Source organism: Poecilia mexicana, unplaced genomic scaffold, assembly GCF_051168715.1.
Source record: "Poecilia mexicana isolate PSO_F unplaced genomic scaffold, ASM5116871v1 scaffold_11, whole genome shotgun sequence".
In the NCBI taxonomy this organism is placed as follows: Eukaryota; Metazoa; Chordata; class Actinopteri; order Cyprinodontiformes; family Poeciliidae; genus Poecilia; species Poecilia mexicana.
Window position 1 is genome coordinate 4,166,919 of NW_028263380.1, and position 23,560 is coordinate 4,190,478.

The window sequence follows — 23,560 nt, forward strand, 5'->3', positions numbered from 1 at the left end:
AGAAAGTGAAAGAGAAAATGTCTACGACTGAGGAAACGGCTGTATCTTCTAAAGTGAAAGTCTTTTTGGGGGAAATCTCAATGTGATGCATGGATTACACCAATAGCATATGCAAAACAGGTATGTAGACTTCAGATACCTTGGTGCCGTTATCTCCAGGAAGTCCATCCATCCCATCTCTGCCAGGATCGCCCTGTGGCGCCACGACAGGTCAGTAAGAAATTTGAATTAAAATGACCAAGCTGAACAAATAGACCCAAATATTAATATACTTACAACTTCTCCTTTTTCTCCCTTGACACCAGCCTGTCCTTGAGGTCCCACAGCTCCCTTAATGAAATATTTAAATATCAAACTTTATTTTTCTTCCCTTTTCAGACAGTTTTTTTTTCTCTCTCTATCTCTGAGCTAAACTTCAGGACTCACATTATCACCCTTCAGCCCTGGCACCCCCTGCCGCCCTCGCACTCCTTCCACACCCTGAAAACAGAGACCCGTCAGACAGATGTTGACCTTTCACGTCTTACAGGAGGTGACAGGAGGCCAGAATACCTACAGGAGCTCCGGGTGGGCCGGTGGGTCCAGGGACGCCGTTGTAGCCAGGAGCACCCTGTGAACAGACAGGTGTCAGGTCGCACCGACACAGACAAATCTGAGTCATCAGCTAAAAACCCACTCTGTCTCCTTTCTCTCCGGGGGTCCCTGGGGCTCCGATTGGTCCTCTTTGCCCCTACAACAACAAACAGTCACATCGTTAGCCTGCTGTGAGTAGATTTCATGATATTATTACATTATATCATGATACATTTTTCAATATTGTTTCCCTACATCATCTCCCATGCGACCTGGTGGACCCTGAGGACCTGTTTCTCCAGTTTGACCCTTTAAAAATAGAATTATAATTAAACTACAACAGCGCTAGACTTAAATGAAGTCGTTTATATAAACAGTTATTTACGGCGTACCTTCTCTCCGGGCTCTCCGTCTTTTCCAGGTTCACCTGGCAGTCCTTTGTGTCCCTAAAGGAGAAAAAGGAAAGGCAGAATGACTTTTTAAGAAAATACAACCTGAAGAACGAAATGCCAATGTCATGTCGATTATTCTTGAAAAAGTCCAATAAAGTAGAAGTGATTTCCTTGTGGAAATCACCCAAAAAATGTCTACTGGCGGGCCGATCAAAGAGAGAGCAGGAATCAGGAAAATCATGAGGATTTATTGACCTGCGCGTACATGAGCATGATTAGCAGCACTAAGACCCTCCTCCAGTTCTGTCTTCTAAAACAGTGTGCAGTTGACTGTTCACTTAAGTCATCAGTTGACTGATAGGTGTACAAATCAAACAGGCAGACCAATGATTAGATGTTTGGGTGAGTAGAAGCCGGGTCAATTTCTGATACCATCCTGCAAGGCGATGGAGGAAAATAAATATTTGTATGTCAAAATAAGCTGAGTTTCTGTTACAAATCTTTGTCTATGTTCTGCTAATATTAAGAAAAGCATACAATTTCACAATTTCCGTTATATAAGAAACAAAATTAAAATGACACATGAATTAGCTTGTTCAACTCATTTCAAATCATGGCAGTGACAGATGTAAACAGTTACATGAGATGTATTCATACATAGTAATCATCTATCAGCCAAACAGAGGAGACATCAAAGTCTTATTGAGGCGACAAGCCCCGCCTACTTTGGAGTGGCTATGTATGTGGCGCTATGGGAAAATTGTAGTCTGTGATTTTATAGAAGAATTTTGGATTCAACAAAACTTTTTATGAACTGTGATGCTGTGACAGATGTGCTGGAAACAAACAGCACATCTGTCGTCTGCCACTTCCTGTCGTCTTCTTTGTTGTTTCTGTCAGTAGTAACATCCAGCTGTTGATATCGTGACTCGTGATGGGAACAAAGTGTTTCCATGTGGCTGGAAGAACACTTCAGTTTAGTGCAAAAACGTTTTATTGAAAAAAAAGTCTGTTTTTTTCTAAATGAGCGTGTTTCCATTAGGGATATTTATGTTTCGTATTTCCAATTTGTACAATTTTATGGTTATTGGAAATGCAGCTACATACAATATACTAGGCCTCTAGTTTGATCTTGTGAACTGGACTCATTAGTTGGTAAAGTGATCATTTGTTGTAAATTGATGAAACAACATAAACAAGCTGAATCACATTGGATCATTTTGACTAAAACTGTATGAAACTGAACTGAGTTGTGCTGCACAAAATCACTGCATCATTTCTGAGAAGGAAACCACTTTAAATGCTTCCGTCCTGTTTGACCTTCTTAACCTTCCTCACCTTCATCCCTGGCACTCCATGCAGTCCCTGAGGTCCAGCGGGACAGGCGGCAGGACACTGTATACAAACACAGAGAGAGAAAGAGAGACGGGTTTCTCTCACAAAGCTGCACGGCCACTTCTACTGCAGTGACTCATCCTGATGGAAGATATGCTGCCACCGCTCTAATTATCATGCATCCAGGAAACATTTGGCTGTGTGTTAGACAGTGAGACACTCACAGCTTCCCCACTCCCCTCACTGTTGGCACCGGGCGGTCCCTAGAAGACAGCAGAGCGACATCTAGAGCAGCCTCAGGTGGGTGGAGACGTTCTCATGAGCACACCACATGAAAACCCAACGGCAACGTGTGAAAAGGAAACACTGCATGCAACATCCTTACACCCTGACACACACTGGGGAGTTTTAGGAAGACGTGAGCCGATTATTTAAAGAAGGAAGACAGATTATTATTTATTATTACTATTAGAGCACCAGTTAAAGGTAAAGGGTCTGTCAACCTTGGCTGAGTAAAGAGCTTCCTATAGTATAGAATGAGTTTCAGATCAGGTAGTGATTTTAATAACTGGACATATTTATTTGTGACTGCCTTATTATGCTTGCAGTAGTTTATGAATGAAAATGCATGGCCTTTTCTACGAAGCCCTATGAGGGACATGGCAGTTTGTTTTCATTTGTGTTCCTTCGCAATAAGTTTGCATTCCCTCACTATGTGTACATCCAGTGTGTGTACATCCAGTGTGTGTACATCCAGTGTGTGTACATCCAGTGTGTGTACATCCAGTGTGTGTACATCCAGTGTGTGTACATCCAGTGTGTACATCCAGTGTGTGTACATCCAGTGTTGCAGAACTTTTGTCAGCTTACATTTCTATGTTCTCTTGCTCTACGTTTTGCCTTCCCTCACAATACTTTTGCCTGTTTTCACTGAGGCTGTTTAAAGTTGTACATATGTCTAATTTTAAATGTACATTTGTCACTGTAATTTTAAAACAGACCAGGTGTATTTGCTAGTTTATTGCAAGAGAACACAGTTTTTACTGCTAGTGAGTGTGATTCCTTTGTGAAGTAACGCAAAAAATAAAAATAAAAATTCCCCATGTCCCTTAAAGGGCTCTGTACTTTTGACTTTTCACAGAACAAAAATGACATGTACACTCTCTCAGAATCTCCTAATTAAACAGTTTTTTTTTTTAGAGCAACTTTATCAGCCCAATTGCCCATCACAGTCAGCCAATGTTGACAATCAGCGTTTATGATCCCAAATTAGAAGTAAGGAAGTTTGAAAAGAAAATCTGACCTAAAATATTTCAGCTGGAAAACAGGATCATTTGATGCAAAACCCAACATGGGTTAGATCTGGTTCTTACCACGGGCCCCGGTGGACCAGGGGGCCCAGGAGGCCCTGGAGTGCCAATGCCCCCTCTGGGTCCAGGTGGGCCCTGCAGTTTCCAAGCAAACATGGTGAGAAAAAAAAATCATAACATGTCAACAACAACAAAAAACGTTTTTTGCTGTACTGTCAACAAGATAATGTCACAAATTCTGGTCAGTAGTTAAGTTGGCTCACTGAACCAACCAGCTGAACTAGTCTGACTTATTTTTTATTTTTTCTTACTATGTTATATTTTTACCATGTAGCTGAAATGTGCTGCATAAATTAACTTGACTTGACTTGAACAGTTTTAACTTGCTTTATATTCTACCGACAGGTGACAACAGAAATCAGACTCAGTTATGAGCAATTTAAATATACATATATAGTAAAAAAAAGAGTTTGTATAGTGTCTCTAACTGTTCTTTCTTTATTTTTTATCTATCCTAGTGAATTGCAAATGGATTTATGTGGTAAAAAAGAAAAATAGGGTAAATATTGAATTAAGCATTTCCCTGGTAATTCCTTTGACATGTAGTCCTAACTTGCAGTCTGGACCATAACCCTAATGTTTCCATGTCTACTCTGTTAGGGTTAGGCCTGAAACAACTTCATGAGGTTTGTAAACCTAGTACAACTTGGTCACGTTTAGGGATCAGAAAAACAGAGTAAAGTGTGAGGATGAAACAGCTAGGTTAGGACTAACGTTGATTTTATTCACAAGATACAATTAGAGTGCAAATCTGACCTCAGGTCCGATGTTCCCTTCATCTCCTGGGGTTCCTGGTTTCCCTGGTGGACCCTGCAAACACATCAGGTAACGCAAAGGAACCGCTACTAGAAAGATACGAAGATGTAATTTCAAATTAGATTTCATGACTGGACTAAAAGTGAATACGTACGGCGGGTCCTTCGCTTGCTGGGCCCTGTGGAAGATGAGAACACAAAGTAGTCATAATGGAGATCCACAGTGTGTAAGCTCAGAACACGGGTCAATGTTTCCCACTTACAGGAGGACCTGGGGGTCCGGGAAAACCAGGCAGACCCTACAAGTAAACCAATGAGGAATCAGCAACTCTGTAAGCAACTCTGAGCTAAATGAAGCTCAATGTTTTTCTTCCAACTGATGCTTAGATGATTTAATTGCTGACTCACTCTTTCTCCTACAGGTCCTCTGGGACCCAGTGGACCGATGGGACCCTGCAGACGGCAAAGAGAAAACACACACATCAATATTGCTGTTCCTTTCATTGAGAGTGTACCACACACTCTCACTCCCACATTCTGCACACGCAAAAACCAAAAAAAAAAAAAAAAAAAAGACGTCCCACTCCTCCCGAGTTTTAGACGAACGTGATCTGGAGTCTAAAGCAAGAAACTTCTTTACTGCTGAGTTTCAGTATTTTCATTTGATCCCACACAAGAGAGAAGAATCCAGGCAGGTACATGAAGTGTGAGTGTGTGTGTGTGTGCGTGTGTGTGTGTGTGTGTGTGTGTGTGTGTGTGTGTGTGTGTGTGTGTGTGTGTGTGGGAGTGTGTGTGTGTGTGTGTGTGTGTGCGCGTTTGTTTGTAATACCTTGTGGGGATGATTTTCCTGACATACACTAAGTTGTGGGGACCAATTGCTCCTCGTGGGGACCGGAGCCTGGTCCCCAGGAGGGGAAACCCTGTTTTTGGGTCAGGGTTCAGAGTTAGGGCTAAGGTATGAATTGAGTTTTGGGTAGGGTTAGGAAAAGGGTAAATATAAGGTTTAGGCTGTAGAAATGAATGGAAGTTAATGGAAAGTCCCCACAAAGATAGCCAGATAGCCAGACAAACATGCATGTGTGTGTGTGTGTGTGTGTGGGGGTGTGCGTGCGTGTGTGTGTGTGTATTTCATACAGGAGATCCTGGAAGACCGGGGAGGCCTCTCTGTCCTGGAAGACCGACCTCCCCCTTCTCCCCTTTGCTGCCCTGGCAAACAGAGAGAACAAGAATAAAAACAGCGCTATCTGCTTCCTGCATCTGCCGGCACCGTTGCTAAGATACAGAGCGGCAGAGCTGGTAAACATTTAATCAATGGAAGGCAGGGTGTGCTCGGTTTGTAGGAGCTCCTGCTGATGGAGTCTTATGCTGATAACAGTACCTGTTATTTTTATTCACACACACTGAATTTGAAATAAGAGAAGCTATGAAAATGTGTATCCAGGGGAACACACACTGCAAACACACAGAATCTTACCAAGTATTTTTGGTCTAATTTCTACATGTAAATATCTTAGGACACTTGAGATAAGACTAAACTAACTTAAAATGTAACTTTTCAGTAAGATATAGGAGCTTGTTTTAAATCAATAATGCCTTATTGTGAATAAAAACTACAGATTTTTTTTTTTTCACTTATAAGACATTTTCCCATGTTGCATCCATTTGTGTTCAAATTAAGTGGAAACAAATGTCTTCATTGTGTCCACTTTAGTGAAACTTAATCTCAGTAGACATGATGTCTGCATAGATCAAACAGTACTAAGTCTAAGTCGACTTCTGAACTCAAAGGGCAGAATTATGTTTTCCAAGCGCATGGTATCATTTTATAGCACAAGTAACTTGAGTTGTTATAAAAATGCTGTATATATCAAATATGACTTAAAAGAAATCTTACTTTGTTAATTTAACATCTTGAAATTGGACCTCTGTACCTTTAAGAAACTCCTGCACTTTCTAAAAGAGGATGTCATCACAACATGGCTCCTCTATTAACCTTTTAGTAACATTTTTGCCAGCGTTGCTCCTTCGGTTAGGAACTTATTTAGTAGTGACATAGTGTTTGGTTTGTATTTGTTTCTGCACAAACAATTATTTTTATCCTATGTATATTCAATGGACATACAAAAAGAGATCTTTTAGGAGAGTAGCATCATGACTAGACTGACAGGAAAACTTCCTGATGAAAATTTCATCTTCACAAAAATGCTAACAAACTTTCTAATAGCTCAGGGGGAAAAAATGCAGCGTGAACACTTTTTCTGATACGCACAGATGTGTGAATAACCTTCAGGGAAAGAATTTTATCAATAAACAATTTTATACTCTGCACTTACAGGAGCACCTGGAATCCCTGGAGTCCCTGGAAAACCCTGGAGGGACAAAAACATGGTCAAAACAGAAAAACAGGAATACATGTTCTCTGAACAATGTCTCGACTCAAGGAAGACACGCTTACATCTCTTCCATCCCTGCCACTTTCTCCTGTGGCCCCTCGGGGCCCCTCAGGGCCAGGGGGACCTGGAGGACCTTGCAGAGATTTGTCAGGCTGAGAGAAAAAAAAAAGTCTGAAAATGTGTCGCAAGGGCAACTGCTACTTTAGTTATTAAGTAGTACACACACACACACACACACACACACATATATATATATGTCTCAAATCAGTTTGAAGTGATCAATAAATGAGAAACAATTGGGTTGTTTTTACTAACCATGTGCCATATTTATTAAATCTAATAGAAAGAAATGCTTGAATTGTATCAAACTCGTGGAAATATATTAAATAGCTCCAATGTTAAGGAATCAAATCTTACTGTTTTGTTAAAACTCATTAAGAATGGTTTAGGTCATTATTAATATCTGCTTTGAGTTTTAGGTTAAATGATATCTTTGTTAGGTTTAGTAGAGCTACCTTGTTAGGTTTAAGGAAGAGTTTAGTATAGTTCAAAATACAGCGTTAAGAACAAGAATCTAGCATGTTGCTTCGTCTTCTACACTGAGATTTTCCCCGAGTTCAACCAATTGATAGGAGGAGAGACGGACTGACACTGGGAGGAAAGGACTGCCATGAGCAGTCGTTTTGTGCAGCAAAAACTTTCCTTTGTGCCCAAAGGTCAATCAGCCAGTCCACATTTACAAAATCAAACAAAACATGGCGTCAATCGACGTGCTACATTTCTTTTTGTTTGAGCCACCATCAATAAGGTTTATAACCCGTAACCCAACATGAACAAAATCAAATGGAATTGATAATATAAATTATGGTAACTGTGCCACATTTGTTCATAAAGCATAAAATCTGTTTGATTCTGTAAATGATTTTGTAAAATTTATTAATATCTTTAAATAGCTAGTGGCACAAAAAAAAAACAGTTGACTAGCACGGTATTCTTTTTTTTTTATTTTGTAAATGTGGGCTGGTTGGTTGACCTTTGATGACCCCTGGAAACAACTATTAACGTCTTTAAAATGATAGCGACACAAAGGAAAACGTTTGACACCATTTTTGTTTCAGTTGAAGCAGCTGGAGGGGTCTCAGGTGTCTTATCCACATGTTTGGACTAAAGTGTAGCGTTGCTAGATACAATTATTTTCTTCCACAGAACAAAAGTTGCGGTTTAAGGATTGCTCCAAATATTATTTGACTTTGCCACAAACCTTTGGAAAGAAAACTGAAGATAAAAAGGGATTTCAGAAACACAGTGAGTCCAAGCATACATCCAAACCTACTTGTGCCATATTTAAGTTTAAAATTAAATCTAAGATTTTTAAAGGTCCACTATTAAGCAAAATTCACTTTTTCCATGTTTCTGTGCTTCTATTTGACTACCTCATGCTACCTAGCAACCCGTAGCCATGGCCAGGCCCTCACCTGGCCACCCAAGTGGAGCTCCTCCCACTTTGTTACAAAATAAGGTAAATATGTTCTGCCATGGATACTGGAAAAAGAAAATGTTTTGCTGTTGCATTTTCTCCCAATCACAGAGAACACAACTGAGTGGCTTCACTTTATTTTTGCTTGTAATGTCTCTGCAATACTGCCACAGAAAGTTACAGTTGGTGCAGTTTAGAAAGGAGTCGTCTGAAAACAGAACATGGCAGGATTTACCAAAACACTTACAGGGAATACAGGGAATTTACGGCGTGAAACGGGGGTAAATTACGGTCATTTCCCAGCCAAAACGGGACAAGTATGCTGAGATGCTAACATAAACGCTGAGCTAGGAGGGCGGGCCAGCAGCAGCTTATTTGCATAACGATGACGTAGCCCTAAAACTTCGCATTACTAAATGAGCTCAAAACTGACAGAACTGACTGAAATTTCAATAGCTGAGAATAATTTTGTGTAGTAAATATAACGATTATGTTTTGTACAACTCACAGACCTATGCCATAGCTTAAAGGAAGCGTAAGAGTGGACCTTTAAGAATTTTGTGGATTGGAGATGTCCTCACTACAACTGATAGATTTGGGGCACTTTTAAGACGTTGATAGAACTTATGTCAAGTCAACATACTGTCACTTTCCCAAAATAATGGCCTTTTTTTTTTTTTTTTTGCCTAAGTTATTTTTTTGGCAACAAAAAAGGGGTGATGTCTGGCAAAAATCACTTTTGTCAAAAAATGACTTATGCTATTATTTTAGGAAGGTGACATGTATGATACTGATAGATTCCCATTAAATAAGACTGAATGCTAAAATTGAGTCAAAAGGTGCTCCAGAAACACTTTTCCGACCAGGTTGTTGCATTTGTATTATTTTTTTCTTCTATAAATGTGTAAAACAGAGATGTCTCATTAAGGTCTCGTTTTTACCTGCCGCTTTAACAAGGGTGTATATGCCTTTAAGAGCTACTTCTACCTTATGTCAGCTCATTAAAAATATCTACAAGTTATGCTATCATTGGATTATATTAACGGTGAGTAATGCTGAAACAGAGAGGCACCAAATTGAAAGAACAAGATGATTAGGCAACCATAGCACCAAAAAAAAAAAAAAAAACAGCTGACCAGTTTTAAATCCCAAGCAAAAAGAAGGAAGAGTAGAAAAAATAAATACCTCAGCATTGGCAAACATCTGCAGAAGCAAGAGAAATCAGATAAAAGGAAAGTTAGTTGAAGAAGTCCATCACCTTCACCAAAGTGTCAGCAGAAGCGCATGTGTTCATATTCATAGTGGTGAGTAATAATTATCATGCTGTCCTTTAGTAACACCAAAGTCTACATCTACAATCCCCATGTTAGCCTGAAAGCTAGCAGAGCGCATCTGGACAGGTAGTTTCTGTCTATTAAGGCTGCAGTCATTTACATTTTATTACGTGTGACAGAATAAAATGGATTTATGGCCATCCTGATTCATAACGCCGCAGACGGGATGAAATGTGAGACGGCAGAGTGGCATTTTCATTGCGAGCTACGTCAGTGTCTAGGAGGCAGACATCTTAATAGCTGCTCTTCATCCACAGAGAAATAAAAGATATCATTATTTAATCATAAATGTCATAAACGCTATATTGCTTTATGTGTGTATGTGTGTGTGTGTGTGTGTGTGTGTGTTCAGGATGCTACTGAAATGAAAAATGAAATTCTCAAATGGTACATAATTGAAACTATATTTATGATGACATTTATCTTCATCTGTGATCGAGATGATGGGGGAACAGCAAATTATTGCATTTTCAAGTTGTACATCTGATTTGTGACCCTTAAGACATGAAATGTAATTCATCAGATCGGCATCTTGAGGGTTGTAATCTCAAGTCGGAATTTCCTGTTTGATAATAATTAAACACAACGACTCTCAAAGATGGAGGTTTTTAACAAACCTAGTCTTTCAATATAATGTCAGAATATAGTTGATGTATTTGCTGGTGCTAAAGTATTTTTATTTGAATTGCTGTCTACTTATATCCCAATAAATCAGGCATCTAATTTTCTAAACTTTACCTGTTGCTATAGTGCTTGAAAGGTCAATGAGGAGGGTGATTGGGATATTAGCTTGTGTTTCCAATCACTGTTAGCAAATCTTAGCTGTAAGAAATACAACAACTTGTACATCTTACTGGTTTTCTGAACTGTAACTGGAATGGAATTACAGTGCATACGCTTAGAATGAAAAATAACATGAATGATGATGATTTTTAGACTTGTACTGGATTTGAATTATGTGATTTGAGTTAAAATAATGAGACATGAAACAACTAGCATTGTGTCACAGCTCTCAACACGATCACTTTCAACCTCTGCATCTTGTAGAACTGAGAATCCTTGTCCTTGTATTTATCTTTCTTTATCTCCACCTGACTGTTGCCGGTGCTGCCTGTGTGAGTGCGGAGCTGAGCAGACCTGAGTCCTTGTTACTGTACCTCGGCGGCAGGAAGCTCATTGCAGCTTTCTCTCTGGGCTCTCTTTGGATCGCAGTGGATTAACATCCACTGGAGCTCAAACTGAAAAAAAATAAATAAATAAAAAACCCAAAGATGTTAATGTTACAGAATATTCAAAGTTAGATAGTAGGGTTATCTTGTAACGATAAAGAAGGGTAATGAGATCCTTCATAATGATGGTTATTTCTTTTCAGTTCAGAATCGGTAGTCTTTTGTTGAGGGGCTCCTGATTTTCCACTCATACAGTTCTCTGCAGGGATTAAGTTATTTCCCTCCATTTCTACCGTCTGGAACCCAGCTGAGCAGTTTAGCTATGACAGCAGCACTTTAGAAATTATAGCAGAGCTCAGCTTGCACATAAAGCTGAATGCATTTGTTCAAAGAAAGAGCCGTTTTCCTGACGATGCTTGAGAGCGGAGCCAGGGCACACGATTAGACGCAGCGCGCATTGGTTTCCATCTGGGGCTTACCACAACAGAGGCATCTGGGTCAGCATCCAGCCTGCCAATCAGCGTGTCTCCCTCTGTGTTGATGGGTCCTTTGCCCTTGATGGGTTTCTGATCCACAGGTTGGCAGTCCACGTACAGTGTGACCTGGTCGCGCTCGACGCCGATCATCACCTTGTGCCACTTGGTGTTGAAGAGCACGGACAGGCCGAGGAAGGTGACGGTCTGCAGGTTCCCATCCGCGCCCATCAGGAAGTACTCCAGGGCCTGCTGGTCGCCGTTTAGCCTGAGGCCAGCCTGCTTGTGGCCGTCTTCGTCCACTATTTGCCAGACATTCCACACCTTGCTGACCGTGTTCTTGATCATGCGAAAGGTGGTCATGAAGGAGTACTCATCAGGGAAACCCCGAGGAAAGTTAAGCCTGCAGATGAAGGTGAAGAGAACAATAGACAGTCGCTGGGTTTCCATTAACCGTGTAATTGTGCAATTTGACATTTTGAAAATAAATTTGGTTAATTGGAACATGCCAATTTCAAATAAAACTTGTTTTTCTATCAGAAGTTTTGGCGCCAGGATGAGGTGGCTATTTTTGACCGTATCAAAATTGATTTATTTTTGCAAAACTACAATGGAAACACTTTTTCGCATCACACGAGTCAACATCTGGTGATCAACAACCAGATGTTCCCTCTGGTGGAAACCACAAAGAACAAAATGACAGGAAGTAGTTGGAGGATGATGGCGCTGCATGATTTTTAATGATTTTTTGAAGTAACACACATATTCACATGTGTTTTTAATTGTGTTTCTTATTAAATGGGAACACTACATTGTCAAAATAGTTTGACATTAGCAGAACATTTACAAAGTTTTGCACATATTTGTAATGGAAATGCAGTTGGAGACTTTTTTAATGAATGGTACTCAAAGGTACCGAGTGGTGTCACAACTCACAAAGACTTTGATCCAAATAACTTTGAGCCCTGTCATCTCTGTCTTTGAGATTCAAAGAAGAGCTAGCATAATAGCTTTGGTGTATAAATCAGTCACATCATGCAGACCTGATTAACAGTCAGGTACTCTCTGTGATTTTGACAAGCCGACCTCTCAGAAGGCGGTAAATTCATGAATGGCCACTGCAACCGAACTTCTGCTGAGTCGTAAATGATTGAGGCGAGGCAATAAAAGAAGGGGTTTCCTGTAGCCTAATAAAATGAATGAAAACTTCTCTACCAAGTGTTGCCTCATGTCAGAAAGTCTGGAAGCATGTGGCGCTTCTTGCCCCGCAGTTGATGAGAGAAGGAGAACAGTCAAAGCTAAGGAGGCATTGCCTGTACCACAAGACGTTGCAGGGGAATAAAAATGAGGTATTTGCATTCAGGGCACCGGGCCTGAGTGGCGTTGGTGAGGGGTGCCAGTGACTTGCGTAACAGCCTCTTAAGTAAAGCTGGCATACAGAAACTAACATTAGTCCAAACAGAGCGGTGCAGGCACTCTGGGAAACACCGAAGGCAACCTTGGTTATGTAATGCTGCTAAAGCCTTCAACGTATACTCGGTCCAGGAAGCAGGTCTACTGTATGTCCAGAAATCAGCTAGTTGAAACTAAATGCAGCACAAAAATCGAAAGCTAAAAATTTGCATAGGTATGTAAAAGTATTGGCACCCCTTGAATTTTGCCACATTACAGAAGGCCTTTTGTAATGTGAATTGTAATTGAAACATACAACTTCAATGTATGTTTTTGGGGTTTTAATGGATGAGGCATCAGAAAGTACTGTATTGTTTCACTTTATTTTTGTAAAGTGTGGCATAGCCTCTTGACATTTACACATTTAGGGACAGAAGTTTTTACCAGTTTCTCTCTGCTACACAGTTCAAGCTCAATCAGATTGGATGAAGAGCATGAGCGCTGTATGCTGTTTCGCATGTTTACCAGATTGACCAGATATTAATTTTAATGTTTTCTGACCGGGGCGTCTTCCATCACAATATATTGTCAATTTAGTAATAAAGCACCATATAAAACAGCTTGTGACTGCACCAATGATCACAAACCCACAATAAAATAAGACTCAACAATAAAACACAACAGTTGAAAAATCAAAGTTACAATATCGGGTCATTGAATAGAAATGGGTTTTAAAAGGCGCCTTAGAATGATCCAAACTATGAACAGATCTAATATGAAAATGTAGGTTTTTCCATAAGATAGGAGCAGCAAGAGCGAAGGTACTATCACCTCTACTCTTAAGTTTGACTCTTGGAACCTATAAAAACAGTTATTTATTTGGATCAAGAACAGACATAGAGAAGGGCCTGAAGATAAGCCGGGGCTAAACCTTTAAAACTATTAAAAGAATCTTAAAATCAATCCAATAAGATACAAGCTGCCCTTAACTGGCGTTATATTTTCTTGTTTCCGTGTTCCTGTTAAAAGTCGGACTGCAGTATTTTGAATCACTTTGGAGATGTTGTAGGGAAGATTGTGATTCTATGTGTGTTGTAATAAAAGCATGAATGATTTTCACAGTCTTTGTAACAGAAGCAAGATTTTATTAACTTTCCTTACTTGACTAGTTGAGTGGGACAATCGTATCTTGATGCGTTTGGAGTTGTCGTTCCATTTTCATTTGTTAGCATTTGTTTATCACCTAACCTGGCTTTAGTCTTCTTGCTAGCTGTCTCTCTGTCTGCTCTGTTTTGTTGTGTTTACGACATTGTTTGATTAGCAGCATTCTCTGAGAATCTTTATTCAGAAATGAAATTATATACAAGCTAATTGGCTGCCTTAAATTTCATTTAGGGTATCAAATTAAGAGGGCTGAATAGGAACTTTGAAAGATGCAAGAATTTGACTGAAAGTACACAAGGGTGTAAAAACGTCAATGCTTAAAATGTTGAAAAGTTTGAAGGTTGTCTAACTTCATAGAGAGGAAATTGCACATTTATTATTAATTTTTCTTTTAAATTGAGTATATATATATGAGAATGACAAATCTTCTGAATAACAGCTTCTCCCTTCAACTTGGCCCCAGGGTAGCAGAGCAGGCGCACTCAGGATGGCAAAGCAAACCTTTAATTACAGCCTCCAGAGGAAACCAGACTTATTTCATTTTTTATTCTAAAACCTTCAGCAAGCACCATAGACTAATTTATCACCGCAAAGGCAAGCAAGGAGAACACACACACACACACACACGCACACACACACACGCACACACACAAACACACACACACACACACACACACACAAACATTATGCTCTGCTGTGCATGGGTGTGAGGAAGGCCAAGAAACGTCTGGGCATGTTTTTTTATTTTTTTGGCCCCAACCAATTACATGCTGCTCGGCACACTGCAACATCTGCGCCTGTAATAATGCACCACCTGCATCAGGAGGCCGCTGCGGCGCGCTCCACTTTTTGTGCGGTTTCATGTCTTCCTCCGAAGCCTCCCGTACTGTACTTACATGGTCGGAATTTGAAAGTTGGCCTCCCTGTCGAGACGGTAGGCCACCTGGAGGGGCGTGGAGCCATCCACCTTCCTCACACCTTTCAGGGGAATCACGTCCAGCTGGAACTGGGTGATCAGATCAAAACCTGTCGACAGGAGATGGGGGGCAGGGAGGGAAGGGGCATGTCAGGAATTTGAGATGTCTTTGCTGCCGGAGAGAGCGAAGATGCTATCTCCGCATTTGCGTTATCTTTGGTTTTCGGATCAAAAGTGGAGATGGTGTGTAAGAAACGGCTTATGTTTCCTGTTATATCCAGAAAGTGTGGCCATATTAAGCTCCTTAATGAAACCACCAAGCAATTGCGTACAGATGTTTTGGAAAGTCATTACTGCTGCAGAGAGCAGTTACAGACTTGCTGAGCTGTTCACAAAAATTCTGTAAAACTCAAGTGGAAAGTTTAGATTCCCTTGAATGCAACCTAACCAATCATCGCTCGGTGATGAAATTACCTGCTTTTTCTTTGCATACTGTATTCCTTCTTGTTTTTTCTTTTTTCTTTTTTTTTTTTTTACCTGGAAGGTCATCTTGTCCGTTTCTTATCGGTGGGCAGACAGTGTCCCCGTCCAGTCGGCTCAGGTCTAATTCTGACGGCACAAACAAGAAGACAGTGAGGACATAGGTCTTTTTCATAAATGAGTTTGACAAATATCACATTTGATTTCAGGAGACAGCTAAATGAAAGGCAATGTCTTTCATGTCAAAAGAGATTCCCATCAAAATGCACTGGTTTGCAATTTTAATGCAAGGCTCTGTTACAGAACTTTAAAGAACTTTTTTTTCTTTTTTGGGTGTTTTTCACTAAGAAATCTGGAAGATTTCACAAAAGCATACTAAATAAAAAAAAATTACTGATTTTGCTTTAGTGCATGTACAAGTTGAACAGGAAGCAAGCTGGTATTAGCAAACAGAAGCCACTTTTTCAACATTTCAGTAAGCATACTGAAGTAGTACGACTCCTTTTGAGTTGCAACGGCTTCAAGTTTACATGTGAGACCAAAGTTTGAGTCCAATCATTCCCAAGCTGTCAGTAAAGCTATATATGGGGGGCGGAGAGGGAAGCAAACAACATTTCTTCCTTACCTGTCTTCTCTGGAGTTGAGTGAAATGATGATGATAGTAGATGCTATATAGCAGGTACATTCATGGTGAAGCTATCTGGTGAGACTGGGTTCATTATGTCTGCCTAGCATTGACTTTAGAAGAAAACAGCATTGGGACGTAGCAATTCTTCAGCAAGAAGACTTCCTGATTGAACATGGAGGCATGCTTATAATCAGCCGTTTTTTATTGATGTTATAATTGTTGCTATTGTATATTTTGTTTGTTGCTATGGTTAGGGAAACGGGTATAACCCGAGGACGGGAGCCGCCAGAGGGGCTCATCAATTCAGCCCTCTGAGTCAGCTCGTTAACAACTATCAGCATGAAAACAACACATCTGGAAGCCCTTCCTACGTCCCACACAAACTGCTGAGAAACGAGATAAACCGGTGAAGCGGTATTTATAATCCCATATTTACCACCGCAAAACACTTAAAACTGACTGAGCATGTTAGCCTCAAGTTGTTAAAAGTTACTGCCTGCCGCGACATTACGTGCAGAGAACCAGTCATTAGCGCAATGAGGTGGAGATGAACCGCGGCTAGGGCTGCACGTGCGTCTGCGTGTGTGTGCGCGCGCGCGCGTGCCGTGATAATGAGGCGGATTCCGCAATGCATTGCCGCGCGTGGCGCTCCTTGCGCGTCCATGTTGGATTTGTCAAGCCTCGAAATGAGAGCAGGGAAAGGGAATGCTGTGATTATCAGAGAGGAGGATTAATCTGATTTAATGCCTTGACACAGAGCAGCACACTGTCTGCTATTTCTGGCCCTTGTGTCCAATAATAATGAGATAGACCTAGCAGTGCTGCTCTGCGCGAATGCTGCTTTTACCTTTCCTTGTTGGGTTTTTGCTGAACAGGCTCACAGAAACACTGGAGTTTGCAAGATGTGCACTTCAGGAGGATTTTTAGAGAAGGAGGCTGTACTCACGTCCAAGAGCTGGTGCAGCGAGGTGGGAAAGAAGAGCCACACAAAGGAGGGAGCGTGTCGACACTGATGGATGGCATTGTTGCTTTCTGTTGAGGAACGGTAGTAAAAATCAGTATTCGGTCATGTGTCTCACTCTGTTTGACATTTTCCCTTTTATCTGAATCGATAAAACGCCGCAGGAATGTCACGCAGCACTTAGCCAGTGACCTTGGTACTCAGTCTTGGCACGTAAAAGGAAAAATTCCTACCATTGCTTAAACTGTGCTTCCTTTTGACTCCAGTAAATGGAAAGAAATCAAACAAATGTTATTGAAACATTAAATGTCACATGAAGATATTTTTAAAAATCTGTTAACTTAAGCGTTATGAAAATGAGCCCAGCTGAAGAAAGAAACAAAGAGTAAACTGCATTTTAACAGGCTAATTATAAAAATGAAAGGCATGTCAGGTATTTGTATATTTTGAACTAAAATAAACTTGGATGTATCATCACCTGTTTCTGTAGTTGTGTTTTCCTTTCACTCCTTTCTTTCTTTAAGCTAACAACATTACCTTAAGTTAAGCTAGAGGATGCTAGCTTTCTTTAAGCCAGTGTCATTACTTTAACCATCCTTGCTAGCTTAAAGAAAGACGGAATTGTAAACAAACAATGAAAGAATCATCATCGACAAGATTATTGCTCCTAAAACGTAAGCTAGCATTAGCTGCTAGAGATGTTTGTGTTGTGTATTTGAAGCTCAAAATGGAGACACCACAAATATCAGCATTAGTTAGTAATAGTACAATAACACAGTTTCAAACATTACACCACTTATTAGATTAAAAATATATTGCTCTAATAGGTTGTTTGTGAGTTTTCAACAGGAACATACATTACATTTAGGCCACCATGCATCTCATGTTGATGTTTTGACTATTTAGAAAGCAGAACAGTTAGAACTCTTGCTTCTTTGAAGAAAAAGTACAAAAATATGAAACTGACATGGAAATGACACTCTCCTGTGTCAGGGCCAGCATATCAAGGGAAACATGACTGCATAATGACTTTTGCGGTCAAGATGGTGAGGAAGACTGTTACAGCAGCAGTACTTCAGAAAACCACAAGGATTTATATGGCATTTTGATGAGGAGTAAGGAAGACAGCACAAATACTGTTGTGAAGACACAAAAGAGGGCTCTACATGTAACAGCCACTACAGTTAGATCAACCAAAATTTGGTATGTTCTGAGTCATTTCTTGACTTGTCAAGAAAGTAAAAAACTTCCTCATGATCTGTCTTGAGGCAGATCAACACAGGACCTAATGGAGGATGCTGTGATTCTGCCTTATTTTGCTTGGCCGGCTACATCATGCACTCAAACAGCAAAGCATTTTAGCCTCCACATTGGTCAGCTGTTAAGGACTTTGACCATCTTGTGTGGTGGCTCAAAGTAACAGCGGCAAGTCTATTTCAGCTTTCCATAACGTCTCAGTCCTTTCATGTTTTGCTTCTGGTAAAGAAATAATTCTCTCCAATACAGTTGTTGTCCTTGAATTACACGGGTTAAAACCTAACCTAAACATTTCAAATGTTAAAGGGTTGAAGCTGACTTTTTCTACTTTAGCCAATCCTTTACATAAGCAGCAATATTGTACATCATTGTTTAAGCTGAAAGTAGTTTGAGACAGGGAAGTTGATATATAGGTAAGGATGAATGGGGGGCAAAAAAACAGGAATAGTCATACGGCTTTCCTGTATAATCTTTCTTGGCAATAAACATATGTTTGTGTAGCATTCTATCATCACTCTGACACTGTCTTCCTTTAGCTTCCTTTCAGCCTTTCTGTCTTGATTTTTGACAGCTTTCTACACTCATCCGAACCCATCATCAGGAAGGCCGACTTTAATAGCGACGACTCCTTTCCAAAAGCTGAAATTGCAGCTTGTCAGTGTGAGAAATAGAACTAGGGGAGGTGTTGTAGTGGGTGTAGCCCATCTCCACAGTATGAGACATTAGCTTAGTGTATGTTTGCTTGAGGAAAAGAAGGTATGTTGAATGGTGTGTGAGTGAAGTGTCATCAGAATGACTAAAGGGTAAGTCACTGAGGTCTCTTCAGAGGTGGAGTTGTTTTGCTGTACACCTTAAAAGAACATCTTCAGAAACCCAGTGGGAGGGCTGTCTGCCTTCAATCCCAATCTTTCTTCAAAGCAGAATATATGTAAGTAAGGGTCTGGTAATTTGGGTACTCAAGGGCCAGTCTTGTACATGTTTAAGAAATTTCCTTGCTTGAGTCCAGCCAATTTAAATAAATTGATCATTAGCAGAGCTACTGCCGAGCCAGGGGAACAGGCTGAGGAAATGATTTAGTTATTTCAATGAGGTGTGATGTAACAAGAACACATCTAAAGCTCGGAAGACTGTCCAGCTTTTAATATGGACCCATCTCCTATACACTCAAACATGTATAGTTCAGCGAGAATATGCTTAAGTTTTGCTACAGGTAAAGCATAAAAAGACATGTTATGTTATCTTTTACATATCTTACTTACTATAATTATAAATACTTTAAAAGTACTTGTTGTTTTTTTTTTACTTAATTGCCATATGGTAATCACTAGAGGAGCTAGATTCTTGAGTCTGGCAGAGTTTTATTGGTACAGTATTCAACTTTTGAAATGTGTAATGACCTCAAAGTACAAACAGTAATAAATCAGGTAATGTGACAAAGCAGGTACAGCTTTGTCACATTATTTTTTAAATGTGACAAAGCTGACCCATTTACTGTTTCAGTTATTTATTATCATTTCCATGTAAATCCTATTTTTTGCAGGTCAATAATCTAATTACCGTAATTGTGGCATTTATTTGATACTAAGAGCTGTTGGTGTGGGAATTTGGAGTTCAAATAAACTGAACACAAAATCTAGTTGACCAAAAAGTTATCCAGAATATATATGCTGATCAGTTGCACAAATAGACATACATATCTACCCTAACCCATTGAACAATGACTGGGTTTGCATTTACCATAAAATTGCGCAAATTGGAATTATGAAAATAAATTTACTTAATGGAAATACACCAGTTTTGAAAAAAAAAAACACACCTTTTTTGAATGAAACGTTTTTTGCACATGGATAAGATGGTTTTTCGGCCATGTCAAAATTTGTATATTTCACAAAACTGAAGTGGAAACACTTTTTTTTGTATCACACGAGTCACGTGATCACCAACCGGATGTTAGTACTGGTGGTGGAAAATACAAAGACGACGACAGGAAGTAGTAGGAAGTTGATATTGATGATGCAGCATGTTTTTCAATGACTTGAGATGTGAACAAACTTATTTACATGTGATGTTGTGGCATTTCTTGTTAAATGGAATCGCCACACTTGTGGAATTGTGTTTTTTCAAGATTGGAATATTGACAAATTGTTATGCACATAAGTAATGGAAGTGCAGCTATTGTTAGTTAGCTACATTTCTTTGGTGGAGGTTTTCCAATGACTTTACAAAACGAGTTATCCAGGGAACTTGGAACATTGATTCTGAGCCAACATCGTCCAGAACATTGGATGAACCTTTCAGGTATGGATGTGGTGACTTCAAGATTAACCCCAGAGGTACCAGGACTATAAGTAGGGATATCAGGACCTCTTTGTAGTGGCAAGCCTTAGTAAGAGGACCAGGTCTTCAACTATGGGGTCCAGCAACCTGTGTACACACCACCAACAAGAAGCACTGTACCTGACAAATCATCCCAACTCTCTATAGTGACCCAAAAAAGATGGAACTCTCCGTTCAGGTTGGGGGTGAATCTCTGCCAACAGCAGAGGAGTTTAAGTATCTTAATTATCTTGGTGTCTTTCTCTCAAATGATAGTTGGATGAAACATTGGATGGATTGAGTCTGCAGTTGTGGGTGCTACTTTAGTCTATTGTGGGGATGAAAGACCTGAACCAGAAAGTAAAGTTTTTGATTGACCTTCTGACCCTCACTTATGGCTCTATGGGGTGGAATTGTTACAAGCAGCTGACCTGCCTTTTGTCAATGAGCTTTAAGATGAGATGAGGAGCTCTGTAGTCTGATGGGAGCAGTTGCTCCACCTCCTCATCTAGGCGTCTCCAAAGGGAGGCACCCAGGAGGCGTTCTTCAATAACAGGCGATCCCAAGGAGACCCAGAAATTGCTGTAGGGACTTCATGTCCTTTCAGTTGTCAGTTCAACAACCCAGATTGAGCCGGAAAGTATCGCTGTTATAAAGAATGTCAAGGTTTCTGTCTCAGACCCGTTGCTCTATGAAACGGTCTTAAAGAAGCAGAAACAAGACCTTGATTGATTGATCAATCAAGGTCTTGTTTGATCAAGACCTTGATCAAACAAGGTCTTGTTACCAACAACAAGGTCTTGTTGTTGGTAATAACAAGACCTTGAAGCAGAAACAAGGTCTTGTTTCTGCTTCTTGGTGAATCTTGGTGAATCAAGATTCACCATTTCATCCCAGGTTAGCATGACACTGGATCACCACTAAACTCCCCAAGAAACCTATTCATAACCCATTATCAGCATCTTACAGAAGTCTGTTGCTCTCCCATGGTTTGTGCCTTTTTTACTGTACAACTGCTTTTGAGAGCAAAGATGTTGCATATTCGGCAGGAGCTGGCCTATCATCCTTAAAAAAGACAGGAAATAGGATCATGCTACAGTTGACATCTAGTTGCTTAACTGAACTTAAGATACTATAGAGAGATGCTTTTTTTCTCATTTTATTAATTCATACAGCTAACTGCATTAAAGGAAAACAGAAAGAATGTGCAAAAACTATTGTGTAATAGCACTGGTTACAGTTTATCATTAGTGAAACCTTTGTTTGATTTGCGGAAGTGTCTTGTCTCACCTCATCAGGAAAAATTATAGTTACACCTCTACTGCCTAACATTTACCGTTTACATAATTTCTGGGCATTACTGAAAGTGTAAGGTACTTTCCACTTACTGACACTAACTCTGGGATGCCCCTTTGGTGCTCCTTCAAGTTTGAGAACAACCCAACCCTCCAGGCATGATTCTGTCCAACCTTAACCAATATCTAGCAATCCTTACAGAGTCAGACATAACTATGTTTAGCAATGATTACAATAAAAAGGTATGGACAGATACTTTTAAGATGTTAGCTCAATCCTTTTTAGTTTTGGCAGCAATATAAGAGTAACAACTATTGCTACCAGACAGTTTCTAGAACCAGGAGTTGGTAAGAAAAAAGATTCTGAGATAGAAGTTCAGCATGAGATACTTACCTCTTTGAAGCAGAGCAGCAGAAGGCCATGCTTCCAATTTTCTGAAACAGGGATAGTCGGTCTTGGCAGAAACGCTCTCTGGGATGTAAGGTGCAAGGAACAGAAGGAGCTGCGGATGTCAGAAAAAAAAATCCCCCTCCCTGAAGCCGGCCCTACCTGCTCATGATGAGGACTGGCTGACAGAAGTGGTGCAGGGGATGTTCAAGCGTTTTTAGAGGCCACATAAAAGTTTGTTCAATGGTTTCCCATTGGCCAGGAGCTCTTTAGGAGGTGGCAACTTGGGTTTTATTACCAACATGTAAAAAAGTTGCAGAAGCCCCAAAGACTTTTTATAGGAACACCATTAAGTTTCTCCTAATAACACATCCCCCCACATGCATAATTATCTAGATAATTGTCCTCTCCGTAACGAAGGAGCGGATTTCATAATCACGTATGCTGAGCAGTGAAGCAGAAGAATGTTAGCTGGTGGTGTTGACACAAGGAAAGCCTTGTTATTATCTGAAGATGCCTAGAGGAGACGAGACATGCTGCTTCTGTACGCTGCAGGTTGTGTAATTGATCCTGCAGTGTTTGATCTGCTCTCTAGAAGATCTGAGAACGTAAAACGACGACCACAGGCAGACTTCTAGGAGGAACGCCACATCCTAACAGAAAATGTTCTGTGAGATTTCTTAATGCTCTGATATTTCTTCGGCTTTTACAGCCGTTCTGACAATTCTCGCAAGAAAATCTTCCAGGATTTTTTCTTTTTTTTCTTTCTTTTTAAAGATATGTCAGTACTTCTACAGAAGCCGCGTTGAAGAGCAGGAACTGCATTCAGATGTTAATTTCTCTGAAGCTGGTTTTGCAAAGGGAGGGAAATTAATTCTAGTAGGAATCAAATGACATCAAAATCAACTGAACCCCTGATGCTCATATTAATGCTGCAGTATGTAACTTTTATTTAAAAAAAACACAATTTTTTTAAGTATTTGTTGAAACTGTCACTATGCTGTGACAGTATGGTGTGAGAAAGATGATCTGCGAAAATATCCAGCTCCTCTGCCTACTCCCAGTGCTCCCAGTGCTAACTAGGAACAACCAATCAGAGCCAGGAGGTGGGTCTTATCGCTGTCAATCACACCTGCTGCTCACAACCCTCATTCATTCTTCTCCTTCCAGTCTGCTACACAACAGCGTAATCCCCATTGAAGAGTTTGCCAGAAATGCTAAGGCTAGTTGGTATGGCCACCGATGGCGTGGATAAACAATTTTCCTGGATTGGTAAGTTCTTTTCCACCATTTGCACATTTAGCAGTGTGTACACAAAGGTGATTGACAGCGCTAAGGCCCTCCTCCTGGCTTTGACTGGTTGTTTTTGGTCAGGAGAGGTGCATCTCTTCAGATGAAAATAGTAGCTCTGGGAGGAGATGGAGGAGATCCATCTTTTCCCAGATTATCTGTCTCCTACCATACCATATATATATATATATATATATATATA

At 40.2% G+C, this 23,560-nt stretch overlaps 1 protein-coding gene across 1 annotated transcript in view; it reads right to left on the bottom strand.

The window, feature by feature from the left end:
• Window positions 1–22,103, bottom strand: part of col9a1c (collagen, type IX, alpha 1c) — a 29,166-nt gene extending 7,063 nt beyond the window's left edge. The window contains exons 1-24 of the mRNA XM_014971842.2: window positions 22,075–22,103; window positions 16,798–16,883; window positions 15,281–15,352; window positions 14,724–14,853; window positions 11,278–11,674; window positions 10,787–10,867; window positions 9,481–9,498; window positions 6,881–6,970; window positions 6,759–6,794; window positions 5,560–5,631; window positions 4,834–4,878; window positions 4,689–4,724; window positions 4,581–4,604; window positions 4,427–4,480; window positions 3,674–3,745; window positions 2,525–2,563; window positions 2,304–2,360; window positions 966–1,019; window positions 829–882; window positions 677–730; window positions 557–610; window positions 427–480; window positions 277–330; window positions 140–193 (exon numbers count right to left, since the gene is read on the bottom strand). Of these exons, the coding sequence (XP_014827328.2) occupies window positions 140–193; window positions 277–330; window positions 427–480; window positions 557–610; window positions 677–730; window positions 829–882; window positions 966–1,019; window positions 2,304–2,360; window positions 2,525–2,563; window positions 3,674–3,745; window positions 4,427–4,480; window positions 4,581–4,604; window positions 4,689–4,724; window positions 4,834–4,878; window positions 5,560–5,631; window positions 6,759–6,794; window positions 6,881–6,970; window positions 9,481–9,498; window positions 10,787–10,867; window positions 11,278–11,674; window positions 14,724–14,853; window positions 15,281–15,352; window positions 16,798–16,883; window positions 22,075–22,103 (1,716 nt within the window). The remainder of the gene's footprint in view (window positions 1–139; window positions 194–276; window positions 331–426; window positions 481–556; window positions 611–676; window positions 731–828; window positions 883–965; window positions 1,020–2,303; window positions 2,361–2,524; window positions 2,564–3,673; window positions 3,746–4,426; window positions 4,481–4,580; window positions 4,605–4,688; window positions 4,725–4,833; window positions 4,879–5,559; window positions 5,632–6,758; window positions 6,795–6,880; window positions 6,971–9,480; window positions 9,499–10,786; window positions 10,868–11,277; window positions 11,675–14,723; window positions 14,854–15,280; window positions 15,353–16,797; window positions 16,884–22,074) is intronic.
• Window positions 22,104–23,560: the final 1,457 nt, after the last annotated feature.